The sequence below is a fragment of the Hemitrygon akajei genome, chromosome 5, assembly GCF_048418815.1.
Source record: "Hemitrygon akajei chromosome 5, sHemAka1.3, whole genome shotgun sequence".
Lineage (NCBI taxonomy): Eukaryota > Metazoa > Chordata > Chondrichthyes > Myliobatiformes > Dasyatidae > Hemitrygon > Hemitrygon akajei.
The window spans coordinates 65,956,320-65,973,873 of NC_133128.1; the positions used below are offsets into that span (position 1 = coordinate 65,956,320).

Genomic DNA, 17,554 nt, shown 5'->3' on the forward strand with positions numbered 1-17,554 from the left:
CATACTTGATGAAGAAAAGATAACAAGCTTGGGAAATGACAGCAGCAGTTCAATCCACACTCTTTTTTTTTGAGTCAGGTGGACATTGGAGTCCGTTTGAAGGACAGATTCTGGAGGATTTCTAATAGCTTAAGGAGGATAAAGATCTTGAGTGAGCTCTGCTAAACACTGTCTGTTGCTCTATGTGTAAAAACCCTGAAAATACTGATCTATTTTCCCTGATTAAGCTCAGTACACATTGAGAAAGATTTCAATATCATGACCTCAAAATCTTCCCAGATCCCTTTCTTAATTAACTGCTATCCACACCCTTATTGGCAATCACACTCATTTAAAATGTGACTTTGAGTTATTTGCCTACAAAGACATACAGGTAAGTACAAACTTGACCTCAGTTGCTACTTGTGTGGAATTTTTATGTTCTCCCTGTGACTATATGGGTTTCCTCCCATATCCTGACAGCGTGCAGGTTTTGAAATACCCCTGGTGTGTAGACTATTGAGGGGTAATTGATGAGAAGGTGGGATGAATAAAAAAATATAGTTTTAAGATGGAATAATGTCGATATGTGATTGATGATCTGTGCAAACCCAGTGGGAGGTGATACTTGACCCTTATAAGTTTACTGCTCCTGATTCAATGATTCAATAAATCTCAAAAATTTCCAAAGATTCAGATTTACGTACATCAAAACATAGAGTGAAAAATGTTGTGTGTGTTAACAAGCAACACACCCGAGGATGTGCTGGGGACAGTTTGCAAAGTCACCGCACATTCTGGCTGCAACACACATGGCTACAATGTTCAACGTTACAATGATACAACACAACACACACACACACACACACACACACACACACACACACACACACACACACACACACACACACACACACACACACACACACACACACACACACACACACACACACCCACCCACCCCACACCCCCCCCCCCCCAACCCTCCATCCCCAGGCCAGGCTGCCTCAAGGCCTCCAGTTCTTGGCCCCAGACTCCCAAACTTGCAGAAATCAGGCTTCCAACCTCCATTCTTTGGTCTGGACTCAACCCCTATCTCCTGATTCATGGACTTCGGTCTATCACATTTCCGGCTTTCTATCTCCAGTCTTGGTGACTTCTGGACTTCAACCATCAGCTTTGCCCTCCAAAGCTCAATGTTGAAAGTAAATTTATTTTCAAAGTACATGTATGTCACCATATACTACCCTGAGATTTAGTTTTGTGGGTATTCACAGTTAATACAAAGAAACACAATAGAATCAATGAAAAACCTCACACAACAAAGGCAGACTAACAACCATTGTGCAAAAGACTTCAAACCATGCAAATACAAAAACAGAAATAAAATCTAAAATGATAACAATAAATAAATAAGCAATTAATATCCGGAACATATATTGTAGAGCCCTTGGAAGTAAGTCCATAGGTTGTGGAATCAGTTCAGTGTTGGGCTGAGTGAAGTTATCCCTCTGGTTCAAGAGCCTGATGGTTGAGGAGTAGAAACTATTCCTGAACCTGATGGTGTGGGACTTGAGGGTTCTGTACTTCCTTTCTGATAGCAGCTGCGAGAAGACCGAATGACCTGGATGGTGGAGGCCCTTGATGATGAATGCTGCTTTCTTGTGACAGCACTCAGTGAAGATGTGCTCAGTGGTGGAGAGGGCTTTACCCATGATTAATAATCTGCTCTTAGGTTTGGCTAAACTTGAGTGAGAGGTTTGTGTGTCACCACTCAAACAGATTTTCAATCTCCCTCTTTTTCGTTGATTCATCACCACCTTTGATTTGGCCAATAACAGTGCTGTCCTTCAGCAAACATAAGTATGATATTTGAGCTCTACTTAGCCTCTCAGTCATAAGTATAAAGTGAGTTGTGTAGGTGGCTAAGCACGCAGTAAGCACACTTGTGGTGCACCTTTGCTGATGGAGACTGTGGAGATGACGTTGCTGCCAATCTGAACTGACGGGGGTCTGCAAGTCGAGGATCCAGTTGTACAAGGAGGTGTTGACACCTAGGTCTTGGAGCTTATTGTTCTGCTTTGAAGGGATGATAGTATTGAATGCAGAGCTGCAGCCAATGAAGAACATCCTGATGTATGGATCTTTACTGTCCAGATGTTCCAGTGTTGAGTAAAGAGCCAATGAAATGGCAAATGTTGGTGACTTGCTGTGATGTGAGGCAAATTAGAGTGGATCAAGTTGCTCCTCAGGCAGGACTTTATCTGTATCATCACCAACCTCAGAAAGCACTTCATCACCATGGATGTAAGAGCTGCTGGACAGCAGTCATTTAAGAAGGTTACCACTTTCTTCAGGACTTCGCCATTCTCTGGGTTTGACCTATGGACCTGATTGACCTGACCTCTGGGATAATTGACCTTTGACCACGCAGTACCTCTGTCTTGAACATTCAAACTTCTATTCTGATCCTAGTGGCCTGTGGGGAGGTGGAGGAGTGGGAGTCACTGGCATGAACAGACTTGGAACTCCACATACCAGGAGTAGCTGGTCTGCTCCGTCACTGTTGACATGACCTGACCCAATGTCCAGTTTGCTGACGTGTGACCGCAGAGCATTCCAGCCTGTACTCCAGACACAGGCTACTGCCCCAGACTCTTTATTCTCCCTCATCCCTGTCCCTAAACCCTAACATGACCCCTAACCCCACCCCCAACACTGTCTCCCAAACCATCCCTACAAACCTAAAAAAAACTAAGGTTGAACCATGACAGACATTGTAGATAGGAGCCAACTCGACCCAGACTCTGGCTCCTGCTCCTGATTCATCATTTACTGGTCTGACCTTTAACTATCCCTAATTTTCGGGGAGCTCCTTTCTGGGGAACGCGCTAAGATGGTAGCGCGATATTAATACGCAGCAGCCTCTCTGGACTCTGGATTTGGGGATTGCCAAATGTTATGTGGATTTTCTGGTGTAGTCTGTTTAGTCATGTGCTTTTGTGATATCATTCTGGAGGAACGTTGTTTCATTTTTTAACTGCATTGCAGTTGTGGTTTCTAAATGACAATAAACCGAAATTCAATTCAATTCAATTTGTGTCTTTAACCCCCAACCTGACCCCTAATTCTACATGCTGTCCCCAAAACACTCAATATAAATCTAAAAAAAAACAAGGTCTGAACCATAACATTGACAGACATTGCAGCTTGACGCCATCTTGACCGGAAGAGAGGAGCATTGCCCTATCTGGATTGCAGATGGGTCAATATTTGCAACACAGCCAAGATTTAGGGTCACACAAGATGAGAGACCCTTTGACCAGTTACCAATAGGGATGCTGTTCTCGAGGCACATCAAGGACAAAAGGAAAAAGTCTTTGATATTAAAAAAAAGCACATGCTGCTTCATGAATTCTACCATCATCCAGTTTGGCAGCTCTGCAATCGAGTTGTCAGTATTGGATGCTTTATGGACCAAGTTTCTCCAAAAATTCTCAAAATGCATGTCAATGCCCGTTTAAATTAGACTCCATGAATCAGAGCTATACAGCCAAATAACTTTTTTGTTGTTTCAACAGGATCACTTAATAAGTAAGCATGTGTGAAAAAAAGAAAAAGAAGTTGACATCTTTATTGATAACCCATGAATAATCCTCTGTCTATTTCTGGCTCCTGAAGGCAGAGAGAATATTACTGTTATCTGATGTTGCCAGTTTTTGGACAAGATGAATCTTTCTGTCAATATATTTGCATTTTGAACAGAGTTTTTTTTGTCACCCAGAGACTTGTTCAGTCTGATACAAGTTAAAAACAGTTGCTTAGTCCACATCTTAATAATTCCTCACCAGTCTGCAGTAATTGCTTGGGAAGCGATGTTGCTTGAGCAAGGATGCCAGGAGTCTTTACCTTGTAACAAAAACAAAGCTCCCCCTCTTTAACTATTCATTCACTGTTTGAATTGCAACTCTACAGAAACACTTGGAAGAAAGCACTAATCACAAACAAATGATTAAAAACAAAGTAGAACAGTGGCTGGATGTAACTGCTGGTGTTCATTGAAGGAAATGAACTGGCTCAGTGCATGGCGTCTCATATTTTCAGATTCAGATTCATTTATTTATCACATGCACATCAAAACAGTGAAATGCGCTGTTGGTATTAACAACCAACATGACCCAAGTATGTGCTGGGGACAGACTGCAAGTGTTGACACACATTCCAGTGCCAACAAAACATGCCCAGAGTACTCTGGCAAGTAGTGGAAGCCTAAAGTTCAGAATGTTTGGTTTCCACAGCTTCAACTCCACATGTTTAATTTCATAAGACTTTTGCTGGCTTTTCAAGATGAAAATCTTAGCCTACAAATACCTAGAACACAAGTGGGCAAGCAGGGGTTATGAGGCATTTTGCTGAAAAGAATGGCATACCCTCTGGTGGGAAATATTGCCTCCAACTAGATGATAACATATAGCATAGAAGCACCATAACCAGAAAACTTATCTGCAGCACATCTGTTATAAAAAAAACACTTGACTTGAATACACTTGACAGAAAAGAGGCCCTCTGTTCATCAGGTTTTGTTCACCAGACACAAACCAGGACAGTACGATGAGGCTTGCCCTCTCCACACAGCTGATGAATCCAAAGGGACAGCAGAAACTGATACAGTTTGGCACCAGCGGTGTTGCAGGAATTGCCAGATAATATTGATCTGAACATAAGATTACCTTCGGGACTCCAGTGCTGTATTTTTTCTTGGGTTTACTCCCGAAGCCTTCCCCATAAGGGGGTATAGCTACAAGGCAGTGGAGGTTTGAGATCAGAGATTTCCTTCTCCAGGTGATAATATATGCTTCATATCAAGTATTCTGTCTGCCTATCAAACCCCTTTTTGGTGGCACAACTTGTTGATGTAGTGAATTGCTGAACCATGCAACCCGGGGGTCTCCGCAGTGACATGGGTCTGTTCTCAAACTGCCAATCTTATTTCAGGAGTTCTGAGCCAGTGGAAATGTGGCTAAGGCTCCTGATCAAATCACTATCTGACAACCACAATTGGATACAGGTGCACATGGACAAGAGACTAAACTATGAAAAACTAAGTCATTCATTTTCCGGGAACATGTACAAAAGTTAGCACCTGTGCAGTTAGAAGGCTGGAAAACTCACTGGCATCTGTGGGACCATGCCTAGAAACTAATGAAGATGAACAGGAAAATGCTAACAATGAAGTATATACAGTGGATTCCAGTTAATTGGGCAATTGGGGCAGCCCCTTACAGGGACAAGTCTTGAAGACCAAAAACTACTTGAGAAAATTGGAACTACAAAGAATTTGAAGGTATCAACTATCATCTTGAATGTTACAATGAAAATGAAGATTTGGAGGAAGCAATTGTCAAAAGCATTATATGAAGGCAGTCCATTATCTACAGCCCATTATCAGTTGTCTGTGCTGAGTTTGTTCATTTACAGTCAAAGGAACATGGCAGCATTCACTGAATGAATTCCTCCATAGATAATTATTGGAAGCAAGTACACAATTTTATAGTACGGCAGAAACATTGGTAGTATTCTAATTTGTTATTTATTTCAGTTTAATACACAATTAGTTACTAATTTTGTCTTTTTTTTATGCCTTTTTAACTTTTTCCATGAAACTTAGGCTAATTGAGGCAGCTGCTTAATTGGGCCAAAATTTGACATGTCTCAATGAACAGGAATTGTCTGCACATGCATTTCTGGAGCAGCATACGGTACATATTTCTTGTGCTATAGACACCTTATTGAAAATTAAAACTGTTTCATTGCTGCAAATATTAGTATTCACATTTTTCAATTGAAAGTACTGACAACATCGAAAAACTATGAGCCAAGTAATTACTTAATCTAATCAATATATGAACAGGATAAAAAGATTTTTATTCCTCATAGTTAAAATAGGCATGAATCTAAACAGGAAAAAAAAAGCCAGCAATCCTTCCCACTGACAAATGGTTTGAAGTATTATGGGGCATAACATCTCCTGAAAATTGACCTATTCACTGTTACTGAGGCAGCATCGGTTTAAGAAGGTCTGCTTCCCACCATCTCTTGGCTTCTCCCCCCACCACCCCCACACCCCCAACAGAACCACCTTCTGGATTTCCACAGACAAGTAACTAATCCGATTCCACCTCCAAGAAGGGATCGATGTCCTTCCAAGCTCAGACAACAGATTTTACACTGTATGATGTGTGAAGATAAGCAGTTCTATGAATATTGCCTATATTTCAGAAATAGGTCTGCACATCAGAGGAAACCCTCCTGAACACGAGAGAGAAAATTTCCTATTTGTGGCTTCGGTTATAGAAATAAAATCTATGAATGTTGAAATGAAATGAGAAATCATTTTGGGTATTCCATCAAAATTATTTGTTTGTGTTTTTACAACAGATTCCTATTATTTATTAATAGACAGTACAAGCTGGGTTAAAACATTGCGAGATAAAATAAATGAGATGCGTGTGAAAGTAGTCCAGCAATGATTGTGGAGTTGAATGACTGACAGGTGCTTGTAAGGAAGCTTAGTCTTTAGAGCTACCTGAAATCCTATTACAAGTCAGTATATTGGATTTATTTAAATGAGGGATTGATAACATCTGGATAAAGAAATGGAATCATCTTTGGATGCTGAGGCATGTCTGATACTCTGTCAAAGCAATCATCACAATGCAAGAAGACAAGGTTTGCTTTTATTACTTTTCAAAAAAAAAAGGAAAATGAAAACATACTGTTGTAGAAATTCTTTATCAAGACTGAGTGGAACATACATCTCATTAAAATGAAGAATACCCAGTTCATGTTACCAGTACAGACTTGGCTGACAAATTACTCAAGCAGCATTCTGCTCTAAAGATAAATTAATACACAAGAAAGCAAATATACTGATTGAATCTGATATCAGCATTTAGTTGCCCTCTGGAAGTTCAATGGTGTGCTTGAAGAACTTGCTAATCAGAAATAACTCAGTTTTGAACCCTGGCCTATGCTGAGTTAGAAAATACTCACATCATCTCATTTGGACATACAAGGCTAAGATTGGGATTTACATCAGCCAACTCAGAGGAAAATAAATCAGCTATCTGTGATGTTACAGCACATAAGGATCCCAGTAGGCCCACTGTCTCTGTGCAAGAACAAAACATCTCAACCCACGTCCTAGCATTCTGCTCATAGGCTTGCAATTTCTTTCATTCCAGATACTTAACCCACTCCCTTTGGAATGTTACAATTAAATCTGCCTTCACTACATCCCCTGGCAGTGCCCCAACAGACCTTAACCACTCACTGTGCAAAATATATTTTCTTTGTGTCACTTTTGATTATTTTGCCAATCACCTTCATAATTAATTGCTCCTTCTTGACTCCTCTGTCAAAGGAAGCACGTCCCCTCTATCTGCTCTCTCTTTACTGCTACTGATTTTAAATACCTCTTAGAGATCCCCAGATTTCGAGAACAATTACAGCTTTTCCTGTCTAGTCACATAGCCAGAAGACCCTCATGCCTGGAATCACATTAGTAAATGCCTTCTGTAGCCTCTCTAAAGCCTTCATATCTTTCCTAAAGTGTGTCACCCAGAAATGCACTCAGTTGTGTTCAGGTGCTGAGGTTGAGAACTTCGTTCATCTGAGTGAATATGGCAAATAGCCTGTACTGGTCCAACAATGTCGACACCAGGGCCAAAAGTGCCCATCACTAACACATTTACCGCCTCAGGAGACTAAAGAAATTTGGCATGTCCTTGTTGACCCTTAGCAATTTTAAATGAAATACCACAGAAAGGGATGCATCATAGCAACTATGGCAACAGCTCTGCCCACAAATGCAACAAACTGAAGAAAGTTGTAGGCACACCTCAGCATATCATGGAAACTAACCTTCCCTCCATGCACTCTGTCTATTCTTGCTGCCTCAGTAAAGAAACCAAAATAATGAATGATCTCTCTCACCCTGGACATTCTCCATTCTCCCATTGGACAGAAGACACATAAGCCTGGAAGCACAAACTACCAGGCTCAAGGACTGTTTCAACCATACTGTTATGACAAGTGAAAGTTTCTTTAGAACTAACAGATGGACTCTTGACCTCACAACTACCTTTTTATGATCTTGCACCTTACTGTCTACCTGCATTGCACTTCCTCTGTAGCTGTTTGACTTTATTCTGTACTCTGTCATTGTTTTACCTTGTACTACCTCGATGCACTGTGTAATGAATTGATCTGTCTGAACAGAATGCAAGGCAAGCTTTTTACTGCACCTCACTATATGATACGATAATAAACCAATTCTACTTCCAAATACATCAATTGTAGCCTTTTAAAAAGTTCATCATACCATTTTTGCTCTTGTACTCCCTCTTTTGAAAAAATAAAGTTCAGGATCACTTCTGCTCTTTCAACATTTTCTCAACCTGCATACCTCCTTTAACAAAACACACAAACATACCCCCTGATCTCTTTATTCTACCAAATGCTTTTAAAATTCTGACCAAAGCATCACGTCTCAGCATTAAAAGTCATCTGCCCATTCCAGCACCCAAGTATTTCTTCTTGAAATCTTTTAATATTCTCTTCACAGTTCATTATTTCTTCAAGTTAAGCTTCATCTCTCAGTTTGAAAAGCATGCCTTATGCATTCAATCCAAGTCAGAAAAAACATTATGAAAAGCAGCAGCTTGAATTCTCTACTGAACGTTTCATCATCACCTACCACCACTCCCTCCAAGGCCTAAAGAGCATCCGTGCACTGCAACCCCATGTTCCTTCTACTAAGTCAATTTTCTATCCATTCTGCTATCTTCACTTTTAATCCCTGCTTTTCAGTCTTGAAGCCAAGCCCATTCTGTGGCATCATGCCAAACGTGCTTCATAAATGCACTTATTACTATGAAAAACATTTCCCTGTCAATGTCCCCTGTTAATTTTTCAGAAACCATGAACAAATTAGACATAAGTTGACCTAACTAATCCATTTCAGCTCCTTCTAATCAATCTGCACTACACTTTCTGCTAATTCTACTACTGATCGTTATTTCTAATTTGCTTTTGGTGTGCTCCTCCATATACACAAAAATTCTGCAGATGCTGGAAATCCAAAGCAACACATGAAAATAATAGAGGAGCTTATCCAGTCAGTCAGCATCGAAAGAAGGCAATAAATAGTCGACGCTTTGAGCCAAGGGTCTCAGCCTGCAATGTCAGCTGTCCATTCCATTCCACAGATGCTGCCTGACCTGCTGAGTTCCTCCAGCATTTTGTGTGTGCGGTGCTTCTCCACATACCTGTCTGGAACAAGAGTGTAATATTTGTAATTTTCCTGTCTTAAGGCATCACCTTTCGATCTGTGGTAATAGAGTTATAGAGCACAGAGTCCCTTTCCTTCTGTAACTTGCTGTATTTGCCTTCAGCCTCCTAGAACAAAATTTATTTCTGCTCTTCATCTGGTCCCACCTCTCCTCTTACAGCACCTTCCCTGTTTATATCTTGATGTAATATTTTTGATTTCCCTTTCATGCTTATTAATGATCTTTTCTTTTGTTCTCTTTTTGTCTCTTTTAATTCCTTGTCCCTTATACTTATGTGATCAGTGCTGGAAGAATGAACGGGTTTTGGATGCACATTCGATCAGAGATCTATGAAGTACAAGAGAAGCAAACATCTGCATTTACGAAGGATTTTTAATGGAGCAAAAGGTATCAAGATACTACTGAAAAGCTTCTCAAATAAAATCTGCCATCAAACTCCATCAGGGCAAGGGACCCAAAAAGAAGTTTGGTTTTATGGAGCATCTTTAAAGCAATGAAGTAGTTTAAGGACATGAATTCAATTGTTCACGATATTACAAGCTGAAAGAATGGCCAGTGGTGTACTTTGGGCAAACTGGGACAGGGTAGCAGAACGCTGGATGACATAATGTTCACAATTGTCGAATGAAGAAGCATGGTCAGCAATGGAAGCAGCAAGCCAAGAGGTACCTTGGATGCAATGTTGAGGACTTCAGAAAAAGTTGAACCACAAGGGTGGAATCAAATGAAATTCCAGAGGTGGATGTAGGGATCTTCGCAAATGTGTTCTTATTTGGTAGGAAACTCAGCTTGGGGTTAAATGCAGTATCAAGGTAGTGGAATATCGTATTAGAACATAGAATAGTACAGCACAGTACAGGCCCTTCGGCCCATAATGTTGCGCCAACCCTTAAACCCTGCCTCCCATATAACCCCCCAACTTAAATCCCTCCATATACCTGTCTAGTAGTCTCTTAAAATTCACTTGTTTATCTGCCTCCACCCCTGACTCAGGCAGTGCATTCCATGCACCAACCACTCTAAAAAAAACCTTCCCCTAATATCCCCTTTGAACTTCCAATGCCTTCTGACTTTCTGAATAAGCCTACTGTGTGGAACCGTATTCATATCAGGTGGAATGGTGGTACTGGTGACCAGGCGATGGACCTTGTGAACCATTACTGAAACAAATTGGCTCAGTTTTGCAATATTTTATAGCAGGAGATTCACAGGTGGGCAGGAGCGTATAGAGCTGAAAGGCCTACTTCAGTATTGAATGACTCAATGAACTCCAATGATCTTCAGATCATTCAGATTATTTAGAGACAAAGGTGGAATCATGTCGACAGTTGGCCATCAGTATACGAGTTGAAACTGGTGCAGTGTTTTCAAATTATGTTGCTAAGGGAGTAAGAACCATGTTGGTGAGAAATAGGCCAAAGATACTCTCTTAGGGTACACTGGAACTCATCATACATTTGGGAGAGTGGGGGTTAAAAAATCATCTGCAGTACTTTCCTTTCTGGGTTTAAAAGAAAGCAATCACTTTAACGAAGTCCTGTCTAGTTGCAAAATGGTGGGCAGGATTGGTGTAGTCGACTATGTTAAAAGTCACAGACAGTTCAAAAATACAATTCCTTTGTTCATGAAAGGTAACAGAAATAACTCCGGGAATTACAGACCAGATTTTTAGAGACAGGAATTACAAGCATTTGGAAAATAATATACCGATTTGGGATAGTCAACATGGATTTGTGAGGGTCAGGTTGTGTCTTATGAGCCTAATTGTATTATTTGAAGAAGTGACTAAAACATATTGATAAAGGCAGAACGCTGCATGTGTATATAAATTTTAGTAAGAGATTTGACAAGGTTTCCCATTCAGAAAGTCAGAAGGCATGGGATACAGGGGAACCTGGCTGCATAGATTCAGAGCTGGGCTGAGAAGTGGCAAATGGAGTACAATCTGGAAAAGTTATTTACTTTGGAAAGGCAAATTTGGAAGACAGAATGTAGAGATAATGGTTGGACTCTTGATAGTGTCGTGGACCAGAGGGATCTTGGGGTTCATGACCATAGATCCCTCAAAATTACAGTACAAGTTGATAGGGTGGTTAAGAAGACATATGATGTGTTGACCTTCGTCAGTGAGAGGATTAAGCTTGAGAGCTGCAAGATAACATTGCAGTTCCATAGCACACTTAAGAGTATTGTGATTAGTCTGGTCACCACACTATTGGAAGGATGTGGAAGCTTTTGAGGGGTTGCCAAGCAGATTTACCAGGATGCTGCCTGGATTAGAAAGCATGTCTTATCAGGATAGATTAAGCAAGCTAGGGTTTCTCTCTTTGGAGAGAAGGAGGATGAAAGGTGATTGGATAGAGGAGTATAAGATGATTAGATGTATAGATAGAATGGACAACCAGAGACTTTCTTCAAATGTGGGAATGGCTAATACAAGGGGGCATTACTTTAAGGTGCTTGGGGAAAAGTACAGGGGAGATGTCAGAGGTAGTTTTTTTTTCACAAAGCGGCACACTTGAGGCTGCTTAGCAAGATAAGAGCCCATGGTATTACAGGAAAGATACTAGCATGGATTAAGCTTTGGCTGATTGGCAGGAAGCAAAGAGTGGGAATAAGGGGAGCCTTTTCTGATTGCCTGCCAATGACTAGTGGTGTTCCACTGGTGTCAGAGTTAGGGCTGCTTCTTTTTTCATATGGGTCAATAATTTGGATGACAGAATTGTTGGCTTTGTGGACAGGTTTGCAGACAACATGCAGTTATGTGGAGGGGTAGGTAGGTTGAGGAAACAGGGAGACTGCAGAAGGATAGACAAATTAGGAGAATGGGCAAAGAACTGGCAGATGGAATACAGTGTTGGGAAGTGTATGGTCATGCACTTTGGTAGAAGGATAAAAACATAGCCTATTTTCTAAGCAGGGAGAAAACTCAAAAAACTGAGGTGCAAATTGACATGGAAGACAATCATTTTGCTTGTAGGTCAATGCACATTTCAGAAGAAGTGTGATGGTGAGAGATGACCCAATGCCACCCAGAATTCGGTGCAGAATTCACTACACAGAATAAGCACTGGGTGAAATGAAGACAGAAAGTGCTCTAAGTCCATGTTAGGATCAGATCCCAGCGGCTTGGTGTTCAAACAGGCATTAATTAACACTTTCATGCAAGACAAAGAAGTGGGAAGAAAAAAGAGTTTCAGGTGAGTAATTCTCCCAGCATCTTTCAAACAGTTTAGTTCCTGACACCAGTCAGAATTAATTTACATCAGAACAGTTGTTAACATTTATACACAAAGGTGGGCACAGGAGATGATTATGAATGCAACTCATAGGAAACAAACTCTTTTTCATCTTCATTTTCATGAAGCAAAGCCTACGACACTTAAAATACACCAAAAGTCTTCACAACACAGCATAGTCATTGGTTGAAGGCAAAGCCATTCTCTGATAAACATGCAGAATGGCCAGCAGATTGCTCAGTACATGCCATTCCTATGTTTCTCAAGAAGTGACTCAGCACAAAAACAAAATGAATAAAATCACTATTTAATATTCCCACAAATACCATGGCTTTATTCAAGGATCAGTCACTGAGATGTTTGACAGAGAAATGTACTGCTGTGTTTCAGGTGTTCTACAATAAGGAGCACCATGGCTATTTTGGGTTTTTTTTTACATGACAATGGAGACAGTATTTAATGCATACAAGCGAGTGACAGTACTATTATTATTGAATGCTCCTGAGGCTTACCAGCTTCACTCAAGCTTCAGACAGGAACTCTGTCCTTTTGACATGCTAATGCTGTACTTACACAAGGAATTAACATTTGCTATTTGAGACATGACATTCAAAGTAAAAGGAAAAACTATGCACCACTGCAGAAGTATTGCCACCAGTACGTAAAAATTATCTTGTTTCTTCTGACAATTCACCTTCTCCAGGAATGTTTGGTTCAAGTACGTAGGCAGGTTTGGAAAACACGGGTTCCAGTTCTGGCACAAGATCAATCCAGCTGTTGCTCAAGTGGCAGAAATTTTAATTTCACCATGCTATCAGAAGTAAAAGTTCATTTTACCGTAGAAGGCAGAAAGGTAGGTCAAGGAAACCTAGACATGGACCACTGATGAGATTCAGAACATGCTCCCAGCCCCATGTTATGGACTCTTGAAGTGTAATGCTTGAGCATATCAGGGGTGGGACTGAGAGAATGCTGAGCAGAGAATCATGCGAAGAAGGAACACAGTGTGGCTTGTTACACAGTAGTGTATTATTCTCCGGAGAACAACAGAACTGTTGAATGATTTCCAGTGGAAAGAGAGCTACAGAGAGAGATCTAAATCCAGCAGTTCAGCGTGTTTGCAGCGTACATTAGCCTTCCTCAGTGACAGGGAAATCCATCATTGCTTTTCCTAAGGGATGTTTTCTACCTCATATTAGAAGAAGCAGCCCACTAAAAATTTACTTTGTCTGTTAAAATGTGACTCTTACACAGTAACAGCATCGAATTTTCCTTGAAGTCACTACACCTGTTGCACTGGAACCTGCAAACAGACTCACTGGGGAATATCAGATGTCAACATATCTCAATATTCTCTAAAGAGCAAGAGCCACAATCACGACGATTGCTGCTTTCTACAATTACCATCACCATTATAAATCAGCTAGAAGCGATTAGTTATGATCCCTTTCCCACTTCGTGTTCTTCACTCGCTTGCTTACTGAACCTGACTATTCGCTTGGCTGTAGTTCTGCAAGCAGCTTCTTTATGCCCTTGTAAATGTGTGCCCAGAGAGTGAGCATCAGGTGGCCAGTAATGCTTGATATCACATTTCATCGCACATTACATTTACCACATTGCTATCAAGGGGAAATGGGATATCCAAAATTATAACACGGCAAATTTCTAATAATCCTAATGCATCATTTTGAACAGAAGCACTAAACTCTCAGTGACTGACTCAAAGACAAATCTTAAGGTTTCTAAAGGAGCACGGGTGCAAAGACTTACCTGATATTCAGTGATTTTTTCCTGAGTTCAGTCCAACGAAAGTTCATGTCATCAAGATCTTTCCGAAGCAAAACCCCTTCCTCAGCACCCTCCAGACCCTTAAGTATTTTCTGTCCATTCTCATCCAAATTGTGATATGTATCTGTGTGAGCGTCAATTTCTGACTGAAGATCCTGCAACATGGGGAAAAGAAACACCTTTTGAATCTACAATTCAGGACAATTAGTGAGCTGTGCCTATTTTCAGTTCTTATAATAAGAAAATTGACAAAAAAAGGAAAAATACAACACTGATTCAACTCACTTTCACGTGATAAGTTTTTCTTTGCAAGGTTTTGAGGCTGAACTTTGGAAGGATGCAGAATTTTTGAGGCATCTGCATGATGTCCGCGATACTTTATTTGGAAAGCACGGATCTGTCTGTGCTTTCTGCTCAAAAACGTCATAGATAGGCATCTAGCCTCAATTTTTAATACTGCATAACCAACCCAAAGAATACAAAACCATCATTGAGACTCCACAATGTAGGAGGGCTTCCAGAAACACACCAGTTGAATAGAACACTTATTAAATTAGCAATGTATTTTATCAAATCAACAAGCTTCACAGTTCTCAATTCTTTTTAAATTTTAAAGGGCTCAAACATTTCTCAAAGTTGTAACATTACTTCTGGCGGCAACAACTAAACAATCCTCCTACAGAATTAGAACAACTGCACAACATTTACTGTGCCTTTTGTTTTCCCGTATGTGGACAATTGTTTCCATTTCTCCCACATAATCCTTCCAGCATTCATCATCTGAAAAGGCAATAAAATACTGGACTATCAATACCAATTAGAGTAAATTTATAATCCAAGAGTCAGGACTATTGGCATTGGGCATAATTGGACAAATAAATAAAGTAACTATATAAATTAAATTTTTAAAATACATTAAATAAATAAATTAGACAATAGTAAGGCAACTATTTCGTAAGTGCAGGGAATATAGATTATATTGGAAGTACTGAGCAGGTCCATCTGCATTTTTGATGATTTCTTGAATGACAAATCCTCAGATAATGAAGTAGTCAACCAGGAAATTTCTAACCACCATGGGCTGTCTTCTCTTGTTGTATTAATATTATTAGTGTACTCCAATATCAGTATCTTAGGAGTTTAACGGCAATTAAAAGTTAATTTGGAATAGCCACAAAAATAGGTAGATAGGTAAGTCTTTTGGTATTGGTGGGGGTGATAGTAATGTTGGGGGGTGGTGTGTGTGTGTGTGTGTGTGTGTGTGTGTGTGTGTGTGTGTGTGTGTGTGTGTGTGTGTGTGTGTGTGTGTGTGTGTGTGTGTGTGTGTGTGTGTGTGTGTGTGTGTGTGTGTGTGTGTGTGTGTTTCAGTCCCAAAGCATCAACCTCATGTAGTGACAGTGGCAGAGTCTGAAGCGATGTGCAAGTGACCAGAGTCAATTATTTCATGTTGCAACACATTTAGGAAGGCTCGAAAAAAAATCAGCTTGTTTTGAGCTGTCAGGAAGCGCTTCCAAAGGATTTGTAATGCTAGGACTCAAGGGCTGAATGGATAGATCGAGGAACATTCTGAATGTCATATTTACAAAGTGCTCATCAGAACATGCTTCCTTAAATTGATTCATGATGCCTGGGGAAGCCCATGAGTTATCAACTGTCCCTTGAATTGGGCAGCTGGCCCAGACCGTGTCAACAGACAGTAAAAAAAAACAAAGGCATGCTGGAGACCCTGGAACTGGGCAAAATTGAGGAAATTAGGCAGGTTTCCTATCTTGATGTTCATCGATGAACCACATCGCAACTGAAAATTTAAAAAAATCTACAGATATTATAAATCTGAAATAAAAAAGAAGAAAATGCAGGACACATCTCACAGATCAGAGAACATCTATGCAATAGAAATTTTTTGGGAAGGATTTAGAATTCCAGCTGCCAGGAGTTGAATTTATGATACCTGATCTGCTGAGCATTTCCAATATTTTCTGATTTACGTCCCACAAATCTTGAATGCTTTGTTTGCATCAATCTGTTAGGTACCAACACTAATATAAGATTCCTTTAAAATTCCAGATTCATTCAATAAATTGACTTAACTTCCCAGATGCTATGATGTGATTAACTAATTTTTGGATCATTTATCTAGGTCATTGGATTACTGACCTAGTATCATATTAGTTAAAATTGTTATTTCCAATCTATTAATGTTGAAAGTAGGCGACATTGTCCAGGTCTATGCTTAGTAATTGTGACTCACAAGAGCAGCAAGCAGATGTTGCTATGCTCCCAGGAAGTGACAATAAACTTGCCACTTTAAGAGCTTGATACAAGGCATCTAAAGGCATGAAACGGCTGGAAATGTTTCTAGTGGAACAATGCCTACCTTGGGGCAAGAGACACCATTGATCTTACAGATCTACAACAGAAACATCAGCTCCAACCTCTGCTTAGGCACCTAACAAGAATTTATGTTTGGAATCCAAATGACACAGAAGCTGGTGGCACAAAACTAACTTCCTGTTGTACACTGCTGTTCAAAGCCATTTTGTTCCCATTTAACTGTGATATGATTTCTGTGCCTGCCTTCAGCTCTGGGGAGCTTGATTGTGGCAGGGGAAATGCAGGCAATGTTTGATGAAGGACTTTGTAAAATAAGGACTTTTCAGAGATTTGTACTGGAAATGCTTCTGCAACTAATTCCCATTCCATACAACACTTGATTTGTACAACTTGATAAGTGTATGGTTGGAATCTGATGATGCCTAATCTAAATGTCAACAGCCTAGTCTCAATTTATATCTAGTTTTGATTCAAATCACAATAATCTATCATCGTTCTTCATCCAATTCATACATTAATAGATTTGCATGGACTACATGGGTCAAAGGGCCTGTTTCTGTGCTGTAGTGCTCTATGACTCTGTGACCATTTTAATAACTCATTCTGATAGACCAGGGGACAATCAACTTCTGTTTCTATGTATGATACCTAATTGATTGATAACCTCAGAGGCTGCAGTACAAAACACAGAAATTATTGCAAATATATCAGCATAGAAATGATTGTCACACTAATGCTATTTTAACGGAAATGAAACACATTAAATTCCAGTTATGTTGAAGAAGTTAGCCCTTCCGCTAAGGTGCCAGAGAGCTACAAAATCCACATGGAAATGGTGAGTGCTTTTACAATAACAGCACT

The 17,554-nt window shown here is 40.1% G+C and overlaps 1 protein-coding gene across 10 annotated transcripts in view; it reads right to left on the reverse strand.

Moving 5' to 3' along the window:
* The window catches only part of dmd (dystrophin), a 1,932,045-nt gene that overhangs the window by 234,026 nt on the left and 1,680,465 nt on the right, over nucleotides 1-17,554 (reverse strand). For 9 of the 10 annotated variants that reach the window (XM_073045659.1, XM_073045653.1, XM_073045656.1 and 6 more), the window contains one exon: nucleotides 14,342-14,514. In XM_073045659.1, coding sequence (XP_072901760.1) covers nucleotides 14,342-14,514 — 173 coding nt within the window. Of the gene's footprint in view, nucleotides 1-14,341; nucleotides 14,515-14,644; nucleotides 14,745-17,554 lie in introns of those variants that run through there. The other variant, XM_073045660.1, reaches the window with a different exon arrangement.